The sequence below is a fragment of the Erythrolamprus reginae genome, chromosome 10 (assembly GCF_031021105.1).
Source record: "Erythrolamprus reginae isolate rEryReg1 chromosome 10, rEryReg1.hap1, whole genome shotgun sequence".
NCBI classification, from domain to species: Eukaryota; Metazoa; Chordata; class Lepidosauria; order Squamata; family Dipsadidae; genus Erythrolamprus; species Erythrolamprus reginae.
In genome coordinates, this window is record NC_091959.1 from 9969798 (window position 1) to 9983552 (window position 13755).

Here is a 13755-nt window from a genome sequence, read left to right on the forward strand (position 1 = left end):
CATGCGTGGATGTGTCATTAATTCTTGTTCAGAATCCAAGGATGATACAGATGATTGATCTCCTTCTGAGCTGTCTGCCAAACTCCCCTCTTCCCTGTCACTCATGCTTCCTTGGTCAGAGGAGGCTTCGTCGGCAGATTCCATCGGGAGCAAAACAGGCCTGCGGCATGTGGATGTTTCCCCCACATCCACCTGCACATTCCTTGGGGCAGAAGCTGGGCCAGAGCTAACCACAACAGTGTTAGCTCATCCAATACATAATAATACACAATGAGGGTTATAGATTATATAATCAGGTAGAATGAATTAAAGGGAGAATAGAGGAGAAAATAAAGGAATAAAATATAACTATGAGAGAATAGCAGAAAAAGATATAGGGATAGAAGAGAATATATATGAGATATAGGAGAGACAATAGGACAGGGGACGGTAGGCACTCTGGTGCACTTATGTACGCCCGTTACTGACCTCTTAGGAAATTATTAGATTTGTCAGGAACTGTTACGGAGAGGGGCGGCATACAAATCTATCTATCTATCTATCTATCTATCTATCTATCTATCTATCTATCTATCTATCTATCTATTCAATATCTACATGAAACCGCTGGGTGAGATCATCCAAGGGCATGGTGTGAGGTATCATTAGTACACTGATGATACCCAGCTTTACATCTCCACCCCATGTCCAATCAACGAAGCAGTGGAAGTGATGTGCCGGTGTCTGGAGGCTGTTGGGGCCTGGATGGGTGTCAACAGACTCAAACTCAACCCGGATAAGACGGAGTGGCTGTGGGTTTTGCCTCCCAAGGACAATTCCATCTGTCCGTCCATCACCCTGGGGGGGGGGGATTATTGACCCCCTCAGAGAGGGTCCGCAACTTGGGCGTCCTCCTCGATCCACAGCTCACATTAGAGAAACATCTTTCAGCTGTGGCGAGGGGGGCGTTTGCCCAGGTTCGCCTGGTGCACCAGTTGCGGCCCTATTTGGACCGGGACACACTGCTCACAGTCACTCATGCCCTCATCACCTCGAGGTTCGACTACTGTAATGCTCTCTACACGGGGCTACTTTTGAAAAGTGTTCGGAAACTTCAGATCGTGCAGAATGCAGCTGCGAGAGCAGTCATGGGCTTCCCCAGGTATGCCCATGTTACACCAACACTCTGCAGTCTGCATTGGTTGTCGATCAATTTCCGATCACAATTCAAAGTGTTGGTTATGACCTATAAAGCCCTTCATGGCATCGGACCAGAATATCTCCGAGACCGCCTTCTGCTGCACGAATCCCAGCGACCGATTAGGTCCCACAGAGTGGGCCTTCTCCTGGTCCCGTCAACTAAACAATGTCGGTTGGCGGGCCCCAGTGGAACAGCCTTCTCTGTGGCGGCCCCGGCTCTCTGGAACCAGCTCCCCCCAGAGATTAGAACTGCCCCTACCCTCCTTGCCTTTCGCAAAGTCCTTAAAACCCACCTTTGTCGTCAGGCATGGGGGAACTGAGATATCTCCCCCGGGCCTATATAATTTATGTATGGTATGTTTGTAGGTATGTCTGCTTAAAAATGGGTTTTTTTAACTATTTTAAATTTTAAATTGTAAATTATTAGATTTGTCAGGAACTGTTACGGACGGAGAGGGGCGGCATACAAATCTAATAAATAAATAAATAAATAAATAAATAAATATCCATTCATCTAGTTAGTTAGTTAGTTAGTTAGTTAGTTAGTTAGTTAGTTAGTTAGTTAGTTAGTTAGTTAGATAGTTAGTTAGTTAGTTAATGTTCTGCCTGCGTGTTTCAACCGCCCGTAATTACAGGGTAATTTGTCCAGGAAGACACACACCACACGATAAAAGGAAACCCCAAAAGTTTTTATAAACAGAAAAACAGAAACAGCTCCCTTTTTAAATGTCAAAGGGATTTTCTGGTACACACAAGGCACAGGTTAAATGCAATCCAATTGCTCACCCAATAACTGGGAAATTGAGTCCAATTCTAAAGTCCAGAGAGTCCACACACAATCTTGAACAGCACAAAAACCATGATCTTGACGAAGCAATGAATCAGATAAACTGCCACAAGGCTAAACCAGCACGTTGTTCTTTTTATTTGTAGCACTAATTACAACAGCCCCACCCAACCACAGGTGGCCTCATTTTCTCTTGTAATAATCCTTCAGTTGTTGTCTCCTATGCATCATTCTACACATGCATGGATGTGTCATTAATTCTTGTTCAGAATCCAAGGATGATACAGATGATTGATCTCCTTCTGAGCTGTCTGCCAAACTCCCCTCTTCCCTGTCACTCATGCTTTCTTGGTCAGAGGAGGCTTCGTCGGCAGATTCCATCGGGAGCAAAACAGGCCTGCGGCATGTGGATGTTTCCCCCACATCCACCTGCACATTCCTTGGGGCAGAAGCTGGGCCAGAGCTAACCACAACAGTGTTAGTTAGTCCAATACATAATAATACACAATGAGGGTTATAGATGATATAATCAGGAAGAATGAATTAAAGGGAGAATAGAGGAGAAAATAAAGGAATAAAATATAACTATGAGAGAATAGCAGAAAAAGATATAGGGATAGAAGAGAATATATATGAGATATAGGAGAGACAATAGGACAGGGGACGGTAGGCACTCTGGTGCACTTATGTATGCCCGTTACTGACCTCTTAGGAACTTGGAACTTGGAACTATAACTGCCTGGTTTGGTTCTGACACCCAACAAGACCGACACAGACTTCAGAAGAGAATCAGAACTAAAGAAAAAACTATTGCTGCCAACCTGCCTTCCATTGAGGACCTGTACACTGCACGAGTCAAAAAGAGGGTGGGGAAAATATTTACTGACCCCTCACATCCTGGACACAAACTGTTTCAACTCCTACCCTCAAAACATCGCTACAGAGCACTGCACACCAGGACAACTAGACACAAGAACAGTTTTTCCCCGAACGCCATCACTCTACTAAACAAATAATTCCCTCAACACTGTCAGACTTTCTACTAAATCTGCACTTCTATTCTACTAGTTTTTCTCATCATTCCTATCACCCATTTCCTCCCATGTTGACTGTATGACTGTAACTTGTTGCTTATATCCTAAGATTTTTTTATTAATATTGCTTTTTCATTGCTTATTTGACCCCTATGACAATCATTAAGTGTCGTACCACATGATTCTTGACAAATGTATACAGTGTTCCCTCGATTTTCGCGGGTTCGAACTTCGCGGAACGTCTATATCACGGTTTTTCAAAAATATTAATTAAAAAATACTTCGCGGTTTTTTCCCCTATGCCATGGTTTTTCCCAACCAATAACGTCATATGTTGTTGCCAAACTTTCGTCTGCCTCTAAAAAACATTTTTTAAATAAACTTTAATAAATAAACATGGTGAGTAATAATCTAAATGGTTGCTAAGAGAATGGGAAATTGTAATTTAGGGGTTTAAAGTGTTAAGGGAAGGCTTGGGATACTGTTCATAGCCAAAAATAGTGTATTTACTTCTGCATCTCTACTTCGCGGAAATTCGACTTTCACGGGCGGTCTCGGAACGCAATCCCTGTGAAAATCGAGGGAACACTGTATTTTTATTTTATGTACACTGAGAGCATATGCACCAAGACAAATTCCTTGTGTGTCCAATCACACTTGGCCAATAAAAATTCTATTCTATTCTGTTCTGTTCTGTTCTGTTCTAAAGGAAGCTAAGATCACCCTTTTTTCTTCCCAAGGTCCCAGCTCTTCATTTTCAGACATTATTTATTTTTCAGTCTAAGAACCACCAGCGGGAGGAAAGGAGAACCCCCTGAGGGTTTGTGAGGCTGAAACATCTCTCTGACCTTTATTTTTAGATGTTTGTGGGAAGGTTGTGGAAAACAGGTGTAGGAAGTTTTGCATATTGACTCATTCGCATGCAGAACAATCCCTCAGAGCAGTTGTGCACTCTGGATTAGGGCCTATTTCGTATGGGTGTCGGCATTTTTGGCTGGGCAAGAGCGAAGGCAAGCGGAAGGCAACATTTTTAGAGAAGAAGTAGTCAAGAAATTCACCACCGAGTTGTACTTTTGAGAGCAGCCATAAGTCCTAGATAAATGGTCAAAGCAATGGAAACTGCAGTTTAATGTTTCCAAATGTAAAATAATGCACTTGGGGAAGAGGAATCCTCAATCTGAGTATTGTATTGGCAGTTCTGTGTTAGCAAAAACTTCAGAAGAGAAGGATTTAGGGGTCGTGATTTCTGACAGTCTCAAAATGGGTGAACAGTACAGTCAGGCGGTAGGGAAAGCAAGTAGGATGCTTGGCTGCATAGCCAGAGGTACAACAAGCAGGAAGAGGGAGATTATGATCCCGCTGTATAGAGTGCTGGTGAGACCACATTTGGAATACTGTGTTCAGTTCTGGAGACCTCACCTACAAAAAGAGATTGACAAAAATGAACGGGTCCAAAGACGGGCTACAAGAATGGTGGAAGGTCTTAAGCATAAAACGTATCAGGAAAGACTTCATGAAAGCAATCTGTATAGTCTGGAGGACAGAAGGAAAAGGGGGGACATGATCGAAACATTTAAATATATTAAAGGGTTAAATAAGGTCCAGGAGAGAAGTGTTTTTAATAGGAAAGTGAACACAAGAACAAGGGGACACAATCTGAAGTTAGTTGGGGGAAAGATAAAAAGCAACATGAGAAAATATTATTTTACTGAAAGAGTAGTAGATCCTTGGAACAAACTTCCAGCAGACGTGGTAGATAAATCCACAGTAACTGAATTTAAACATGCCTGGGATAAACATATATCCATCCTAAGATAAAATACAGAAAATAGTATAAGGGCAGACTAGATGGACCATAAGGTCTTTTTCTGCCGTCAGACTTCTATGTTTCTATGTCCTGCAAGTTACAAAATATTATTATTATTATTATTATTATTATTATTATTATTATTATTATTATTATTATTATTTAGATTTGTATGCCGCCCCTCTCCGTAGACTTGGGGCGGCTCACAACAGTGATAAAAAAATACATAATGACAAATCTAATAATTAGAATCTAAAATAGTAATTATACATATAAAAAATCTAAAAGAGAAACCCCAATAACAAAAGCATACATACAGTCATATTGTGTACAGAAACTACATAGGCAAGGGGAAAGTGTCTCAGTTCCCCCAAGCTTGACGACAGAGATGGGTTTTGAGGAGTTTACGAAAGGCAAGGAGGGTGGGGGCAGTCCTAATCTCCGGGGGGAGCTGATTCCAGAGGGTCGGGGCCGCCACAGAGAAGGCTCTTCCCCTGGGCCCCGCCAGACGGCATTTATAGTCAAATAAAATATAGTTAAATCTGTGATGTATGATCCACGACACACCTAGAATAGAATAGAATAGAATAGAATAGAGTAGAATAGAATAGAATAGAATTCTTTATTGGCCAAGTGTGATTGGACACACAAGGAATTTGTCTTTGGTGCAGATGCTCTCAGTGTACATAAAAGAAAAGAGACATTTGTCAAGAATCATGAGGTGCAACACTTAATGATTGTCAAATAAGCAATGAAGAAGCAATATTAAGAAAAATTTTAGGATACAAGAATGAAAGATTGGAAAAGCAGGGTAGGAATACTGATGCTTTCGGCCACAGATGTTGGAGAAGATCCTGAAAATATTTATTAATTAGATTTCTATGCCACCCTTCTCTTCAGACTCAGGGCGGCTCACATCAAGAAAAAATACAACATCTAGAAATCTAAATCTAAAAACACCCTAAGCCCTCATTTACTTAAAACCAGTCGCTCGCATTCACCCAATCAAATGTATAAGTTCATTCATCGGCTGGGGCTAGATGTCACAATTCAAAGTGTTGGTAATGACCTTTTAAGCCCTTCATAGCATTGGACCAGAATACCTCTGGAACCGCCTTCTACCGCACGAATCCCAGTGGCCGATAAGGTCCCACAGAGTTGGCCTTCTCTGGGTCCCGTCGACCAAACAATGTCGTTTGGCGGGCCACAGGGGAAGAGCCTTCTCTGTGGCGGCACCGGCCCTCTGGAATCAACTCCCCCCGGCGATTAAAACGGCCCCCACCCTCCTTGTCTTTCGCAAGTTACTCAAGACCCACCTATATCGCCAGGCATGGGGGAATTAAGACATCTCCCCCAGGCTTTCTTATATTTTATGTTTGGTATGTATGTGTTGTATGGTTTTTAAACTGTGGGGGTTTTTTTAATGTAATTTTATTATTAGATTTGTTCCATTGTTATACTGTTTTTATTGTTGTTGTGAGCCGCCCCGAGTCTTTGGAGAGGGGTGGCATACAAATCTAAGAAAAGAATAAAGAAAGAAAAGAATGTTAAGTTAGTGGTTCCAAACCTGTCGGCAAAGGCGGGTCTTTAAGGCCTTGCAGAAGGTGGGGAGAGGGGGGGCAGTATGGATCTCTGGAGGGAGGGCCGGGGCCACCACAGAGAAGGCTCTTCCCCTAGGCCGTGCCAGTCAACATTGTCCAGCTGACGGGACCTGGAGAAGGCCAACTCTGTGGGGCCTAACCGGTCACTGGGATACATGAGGCATAAGATGATCTTGTAGGTAATCTGGTCCAATGCCATGTAGGGCTTAATACTCACTTATGCCACCAGGCTTGGGGCCATTAGATTCTTGCCCCCTGGCCGACGAATGGATTGAGAGAAATAGATTGAATGGGAATGACTGGTTTTTTATGCTCTTTTTTTCTTTAGATTTTATATTTAATTAATTGGACCTGAAATGTTATGTATTGTTTTTATTATATGTTGTGAGACGCCCCGGTTCCTCGGGCATAGAAGTCCAATCAATCAATCAATCAAAAGTACATAGGTGGATTACTATTTTTAAAAATTGCACATAGTTGAATGTTTCCACCAACTACAACCCACACCGTTTTAAAAGCCTTGAAGGATGCGTTTGGGGGTTTAGGACAGAAAGAACTCAAAGCAAGCAGGAAGTGTCAAAATACACCGGTAAGGTGTGGAAAATGCGGTTTTCAAGAAAAAGAGACAAATATCACCCATGCAACAAAAATCTTTCTTTTACCAGGAAGTGAAAGTGAGTGTTTGCATATAAATAAAGTTGGCCAAATCAGCAGGTGCTGAGGTTTTTTTGGGGGGGTAGTGGTGGTGTTGAAATGGGGAATTCCACTAGCAATTTCTCACTGTTTATATACAGTAAATGGGGTTTTTAAAAAAAAAAATCACACTTCTTTTTGTAATATGATAGAAAGAAGAAAGCATTAGTGTCCCTAACAAAAACCCATCATGTTTGCTATTTGCTTTTAATTAAACAAAATGATATTTAATGAACATGCTGCCCCTGGGCTAAAGAAAAATATTTTACGTTTAGAGATCAGAACCATAAGAAATTCAATATGGGTTATATTATTACACTTTTTGCAGAGAAAAATCAGCTGAAATACAGATTGGGTTTGCCATGTTTAGCATGTAATAGTTTCCTGTATTAAACTTGGATGTTGGCGGGACCCAGGGGAAGAGCCTTCTTTGTGGCGGCCCCGGCCCTCTGGAACCAACTCCCCCCAAAGATTAGAATCGCCCCCACCCTCCTTGCCTTTCGTAAGCTACTTAAAACCCACCTCTGCCGTCAGGCATGGGGGAATTGAGATCCTCTTTCCCCCTAGGCCTTTACAATTCTATGCATGGTATGTATATATGTATGTATGTTTGGTTTTTATATTAATGGGTTTTTAATCGTTCTTAGTATTGAATTACTATTGTGCACTGTTTTATTGTTGCTGTTAGCCGCCCCGAGTCTCCGGAGAGGGGCGGCATACAAATCCAATAAATGAATGAATGAATGAATGAATGAATGAATGAATGAATGAATAAATAAATAAATGTTGTCCAGTTCTCAATAACCCTGAATGACCTACCACAAGTAAAATAAAAGGTAAGAATTCCTAGCCTGTAATATTTCTGGTACAGAAAAAGGATAGTGCATGTTTAAAACAAAGGCTAGAGGGGCGTAATAATGGATCCCTGCATTTCCACATGAATCCGTCTTCTAACACATAAGAATATAAGCTGGAATCTTGTATGATGCACATTTGAGATGGCATTGCACAGGCAAGAAATTCCATGTTTGCTTAAAACTGCTTTTACTGAATAGCTCATCGCTGTTGACTTCACAACACATTAAGCACAATAGCTTTGGCTTGTTTTGTGCAGATATAGCCTAGGAAAAGCCGTCTCACCTGCTACCTAACTCAGGTTATTTTGTACCGGCAATAACACATCATCAATCTAACCTTTTTCTAAGTGAGATGCCCAATCCTTTTTTTTTTTTTAATTATTATTTGAATCAGATTAATTTGGATATGAGAAATAAGATCATTGCTGGTAGGAGTGCCAAAGTGGTTGATACGTTTCTTCCAGAGGATGGGGAAAGAGGAGAGGCGAGGAGGAATTGCAAACATCAATTTAGCCAAAAATAGATAATAAAATCACAAACTATCTCCCTGCAGCAAGGAATAGCAATAGCGCTTAGACTCATATACTGTTTCAACTGCTTTACAGTCTCCCTAAGCAGTTTATAGAATCAGTATATTTCCCCCAACAATCTGGGTCCTTATTTTACCCACCTCGGAAGGATGGAAGGCTTTGTCAACCTTAAGTCAATCAGGATTGAACTGCTGGCATTGGGCAGAATTGGCCTGCAATACCGCATTCTAACCACTGCGCCATCAAGGAAGCACTAAGATGTGATTGTCCATGTCCAAATGAAAATGTCCAAAGATACTTCACCAGAAGAGCCCTTCACTCCTCCACTCGAAATAGAATACCCTACGAGACTAGACTTTCAATCCTGGGCCTAGAAAATTTAGGACTAAGACGCCTTAAACAAGATCTAAGTATTGCCCACAAGATCATATGCTGCAACGTCCTGCCTGTGGGCAACTACTTCAGCTTCAACCTCAACAACACAAGAGCATACAACAGATTTAAATTTAATATTAACCGCTCCAAACTTGACTGTAAAAAATATGACTTCAGTAACTGAGTTGTCGAAGCGTGGAACTCATTACCGGACTTCATAGTGTCATCCCCAAACCCCCAACACTTTACCCTTAGATTATCTACGGTTGACCTATCCAGATTCCTAAGAGGTCAGTAAGGGGTGAGTACAAGTGCACTAGAGTGCCTTCCGTCCCCTGTCCTATTGCTCTCCTATATCTCCTATACCATTCTTCTATTCCTATATGTCTTCTTCTATTCTTTCATTGATATGTTCTATTACTATATCATCTTTTCTATTATTTCTTAGATATATTTTACTATGAGTATCTCTATAACCTTCATCATGTATTTTACTATGTGTACATAGATATATACCCACTAAAACCCTCATTGTATATTGGACAAAATAAATAAAGAAATAAAGAAATGTTCCTGTTGTTATGGTATAATACAGGGACAGGTTTCCATGGGGCAATTTTCTTTCTTTCTTTCTTTCTTTCTTTCTTTCTTTCAGTTTCTTTCTTTCTTTCTCTTTCCTTCATCTCTCTTTTTTTCTTTCTTTCTTTCTTTCATCTCTCTTTCTTTTTTCTTTCTTTCATATCTTTCTTTTTTTCTTTCTTTCTTTCTTTCACCTCTCTTTCTTTTTTTCAATAGAAGCAACACAATCTCACGCTAAGCTTTTTTTCATATACCTATTTTCTACAACTTCTCCATAGACTTCTAAACACAAAGGCCCCCAAAATTCAGTTTTATTCTGTCCAGTGACATCTCTGCCTCTCTTCCCTATAATGTAAGGTCCCTTTGAAAAAAAACCCCAAAAGCTACTCAGTCCTCGTTTAAACAAATTTAACTTTGTTTTCTATATTATCCTAGTCATTCAGGTTGCCTTTTGTATCCTGGAATGAATCTTCTTGGGGTGTTTTTGGTTCTTTTAAAAACTTGTGAGTGGAAAAATTTGCGTAGGCCAGTGGCAGCCCTGCATGTTTTATGAAATGCTTTCTACCCATGATTAACTGAAGCATTGTTGTTTTTTTCTCATTGACCCAATTTTAACAGGTTTGCATTATGCACTGCCCAATGAACTGAAAGCACATGGACTGCGTTCGAATGATAGTTAGGCTAACCTAAGGATCGCTAGTTTGTATTCAGTGTGTTGCACAAGTCTCTTTGGGTGTTTTTTTTTTTAAATGACCTATAAAGCCCTTCATGGCATCAGACCAGAATATCTCCAGGACCACCTTCTGCTGCACGAATCCCAGTGACCGGTTAGGTCCCACAGAGTTGGCCTTCTCCAGGTCCTGTCGACTAAACAATGTTGTTTGGCGGGACCAAGGAGAAGAGCCTTCTCTGTGGCGGCCCCGACCCTCTGGAACCAGCTCCCCCCGGAGATCAGAACTGCCCCCCACCCTCCTTGCCTTTCGTAAAAGTTCTTAAGACCCATCTCTGCCGTCAGGCATGGGGGAACTGAGACATCTCCCCCGGGCCTATACAGTTTATACATGGTATGTTTGTGTGTATGCTTGCTTTTAATAATGGGTTTTTTAGTGTTTTTTAAATTATTAGATTTGTTCTTACATTGTCTTTGTTATTGTTGTGAGCCGCCCCGAGTTTACGGAGAGGGGTGGCATACAAATTTAATAAATAATAATAATAAAGAATCATTTCCTCAACATGCTAAAGACTTAGCTAGATATCGTATTTTCTTCATGCTGTCTCTACACATCATGCGCCACGTTTTTTACAAGGTAGTTCAGATAGGGTGTCACACATCAAATAAGAGAACATCTACTACTCTTTCAGCCAAATAATATTTTTTCACATTGCTTCTGATCTTTGCCCCAACTAACCTCAGATTGTGCCCCCTTGTTCCTGCATTCACGTCCCTATTAAAAATACTTCCCTCCTGAACCCTATTTAACACTTTAACATATTTAAATGTTTCGATCATGTCCCCCCCCCCCTTTCCCTTCTGTCCTTCAGACTATACAGATTGAGTTCATGAAGTCTTTCTGGATAAGTTTTATGCTTAAGACCTTCCACCATTTTTATAGCCTGTTTTTGGACCCGTTCAATTTTATCAATCTCTTTTTGTAGGTGAGGTCTCCAGAACTGAACACAATATTCCAAATGGGGTCTCACCAGTGCTGTATACAATGGGATCACAATCTCCCTCTTAATAATAATAATAATAATAATAATAATAATAATAATAATAATAATGTATTAGATTTGTATGCCGCCCCTCTCCGAAGACTCGGGGAAGCTCACAACAATAATAAAAACAATATTACAGCAAAACAAATATAATATTAAAAAAGAAGCTTATAAAACCCTATCATACTTAAAACCAAACAACACATACATACATACCAAACATAAAATATAAAATATATCTTCCGGCTTGCTTTAGCACTAGCTATGCAACCAAGCATTCTACTTGCTTTCCCTACCACCTGACCGCACTGTTCACCCATTTTGAGACTGTCAGAAATCAATTCCCCCTAAATCCTTCTCTTCTGAAGTTTGTGCTAACACAGAACTGCCAATACAATACTCAGACTGAGGATTCCTTTTCCCCAAGTGCATCATTTTACATTTGGAAACATTTAACTGCAGTTTCCATTGCTTTGACCACTTATCTCATAAAGCTCTCCACGGTTGTTAAGCAAAACCAGCTTCTCCCGTTGACGAGGAATCGGTACGTATTGCATAGTTGATAAACCATTAAGACTGCATTAAGGATTGCCTCTGATAATACATTGCATGAATTCCAAAGGAGCTTCTTACAGACATCGTGTTAAATGTATTCATTCAGATGATCAAATCGGAACGAGGAAAAAAGATGAAGGAAAGCTACTTACCCGGGCAGCGTAGGATATCCCAGTCTCCAAGCTGGATTCGCCCTTTTGTCCAACATCCTTGCTTGGTTTCGACAGGAAGGCAGAGTCTCCCACGGCTAACAAAACACAGTTCTCTTGGGTGTTTGGCTTGGGTCGAAACGTCTTGTCTGGGCCCCCCAGGGAATAAGCAGAAGACAAGGAGCTGCTGATTTCGGGCACGGTGGGGCTGGCCTGGACAGTGACGCATTCCGTGAGTTTAAACCTTGGCACCTCTTTGGTCCGTAAGCAGAAGTTCTTCAAGGTTGGCAAGGCGGATGGGTTGGCCAGTTTAACGTTGGCCATGCGGGGTACCAAAGTGCACAAAGAAACGGAGCTGTCCGAGGTACCAACTGGGACATCTTCAGTGAGTGTGTTAGATGTAGTGGAAGGAGAAGCCGACGAGGCCTTCAGACGAAGAAGGTCACTCGACGTGTCTTCCTCCAGTGAGCTGAGGGATTCATTTCTGAAACGACTATATTTAGTCCTGTGGAGCATCCCTGGTCCTCTTAAGAATCCTACATCCAGTAGTTGTGCACTCAAGCAACAGAGAGTAGGTTCTCTCATAGCCCGCAAAGTTTTGACACTCAATCTCCTCGTCCCCTACCACCCCCACTCCACCCTTAACCTAGCTGCCTTCTTAGGAATGACCAAAACAAATACGGAACCAGGAAGATCAAAATAATTTTGAATAGAAAAAATAAGAAAACACGGTTTCTGGTCACTGTAGGTGCTCTCAAAACATCTCCGGAATGTTTTTTCCTCTTCATAAACGCCGTTTCAGTTTGTCCGGTCATTTGATCATTCGAAATTAAATCAAAGTAGAAACACAGACGAAGCCCAGATCCCAAAGCTGCGTCTGTTTAATCTGAATAATCTCAAGCAAGCAAACTCCAAATTCTTCTTAGCTTTTCAGCCTTCAATGCCATGATTCTGGGTTAAAGACCTTAAAAATATATTTTAAGTATTTAGGACAAAGACCCAGCGAGAAATCTCCTTCTTGAAAAACAACAGCAAGATATTTTTAAAAAAGAAAAGAAAGTAGCTGGCAGGCCAAAGTCTCTAACTCGAAAGGATGACTTTATTTCCCTGATGTTATTTGGAACGCTGACAGTAGCCTTGTTCCGAGTTCATTGTTATCAATGACTTGAGGTGGGGAAAAAGCACTTTTCTGAAATTAAAATAAAATCCAACAAAAGGCAGCTCAAAAGGGGAGGAAATAAAAGTCCAGGTTAACGTGTTCTATGAACAAAACTCCATTTCTGTCCACAAACCCCCCCCCCCCTCGCTCATCCTTAAAGACCCCTCAGTAGCATAGTCACCCTCGAATACTCCGCAGAGATTGATAGTCTGTCACAGCAGGACTTCGGATCTTCGCAACAACCATCCATCAATGGAAGCATTAGAGAAAAGTCTCTCCATCATTCCCTGGAGCCATCTCTTTGCTCTTTTCCCACCTTCCCGGTTAGGGCAGCAATGTTAGAGAAAGAACGTGGCTTTTTCCTCCCCGTCTCCTTCTTCTCCTTCTTCTTCTTTTTATGAATGAAGTTTTCTGAATGGATCTCACTGTGCACAAGCTAAAGAAACCTGTGAATGAAGCGGAGAATGGCTGTAACTGACTGGCAGTCCCCGGGGTGTTGAGTCCGCAGCCAATCGGAAGGGGAGCTGATGACTCAGGCACCATAAATACGCGAAACTAGTAGCCATCCAAAATGTGACTTTTGGCAAAGGGGCAGCTTTTCACTGTGCCGGAGGTAGCTAGCGGGGCGGGCGGTGGTGGTGATGGAGAGAAGGCATCCTTGGCACGAGATGCAATTCAGATATATATATATAGAGAGAGAGAGATATAGATATTTTGCTGGAGAAGAAAGGGAG

General features: G+C 41.4%; 1 protein-coding gene across 1 annotated transcript in view; it reads right to left on the reverse strand.

Moving 5' to 3' along the window:
• Positions 1 to 13424, reverse strand: part of SHC4 (SHC adaptor protein 4) — a 56644-nt gene extending 43220 nt beyond the window's left edge. The window contains exon 1 of the mRNA XM_070762083.1: positions 11866 to 13424. Coding sequence (XP_070618184.1) covers positions 11866 to 12447 — 582 coding nt within the window. The 5' untranslated portion in view covers positions 12448 to 13424. The remainder of the gene's footprint in view (positions 1 to 11865) is intronic.
• Between the last annotated feature and the right edge of the window lie 331 nt (positions 13425 to 13755).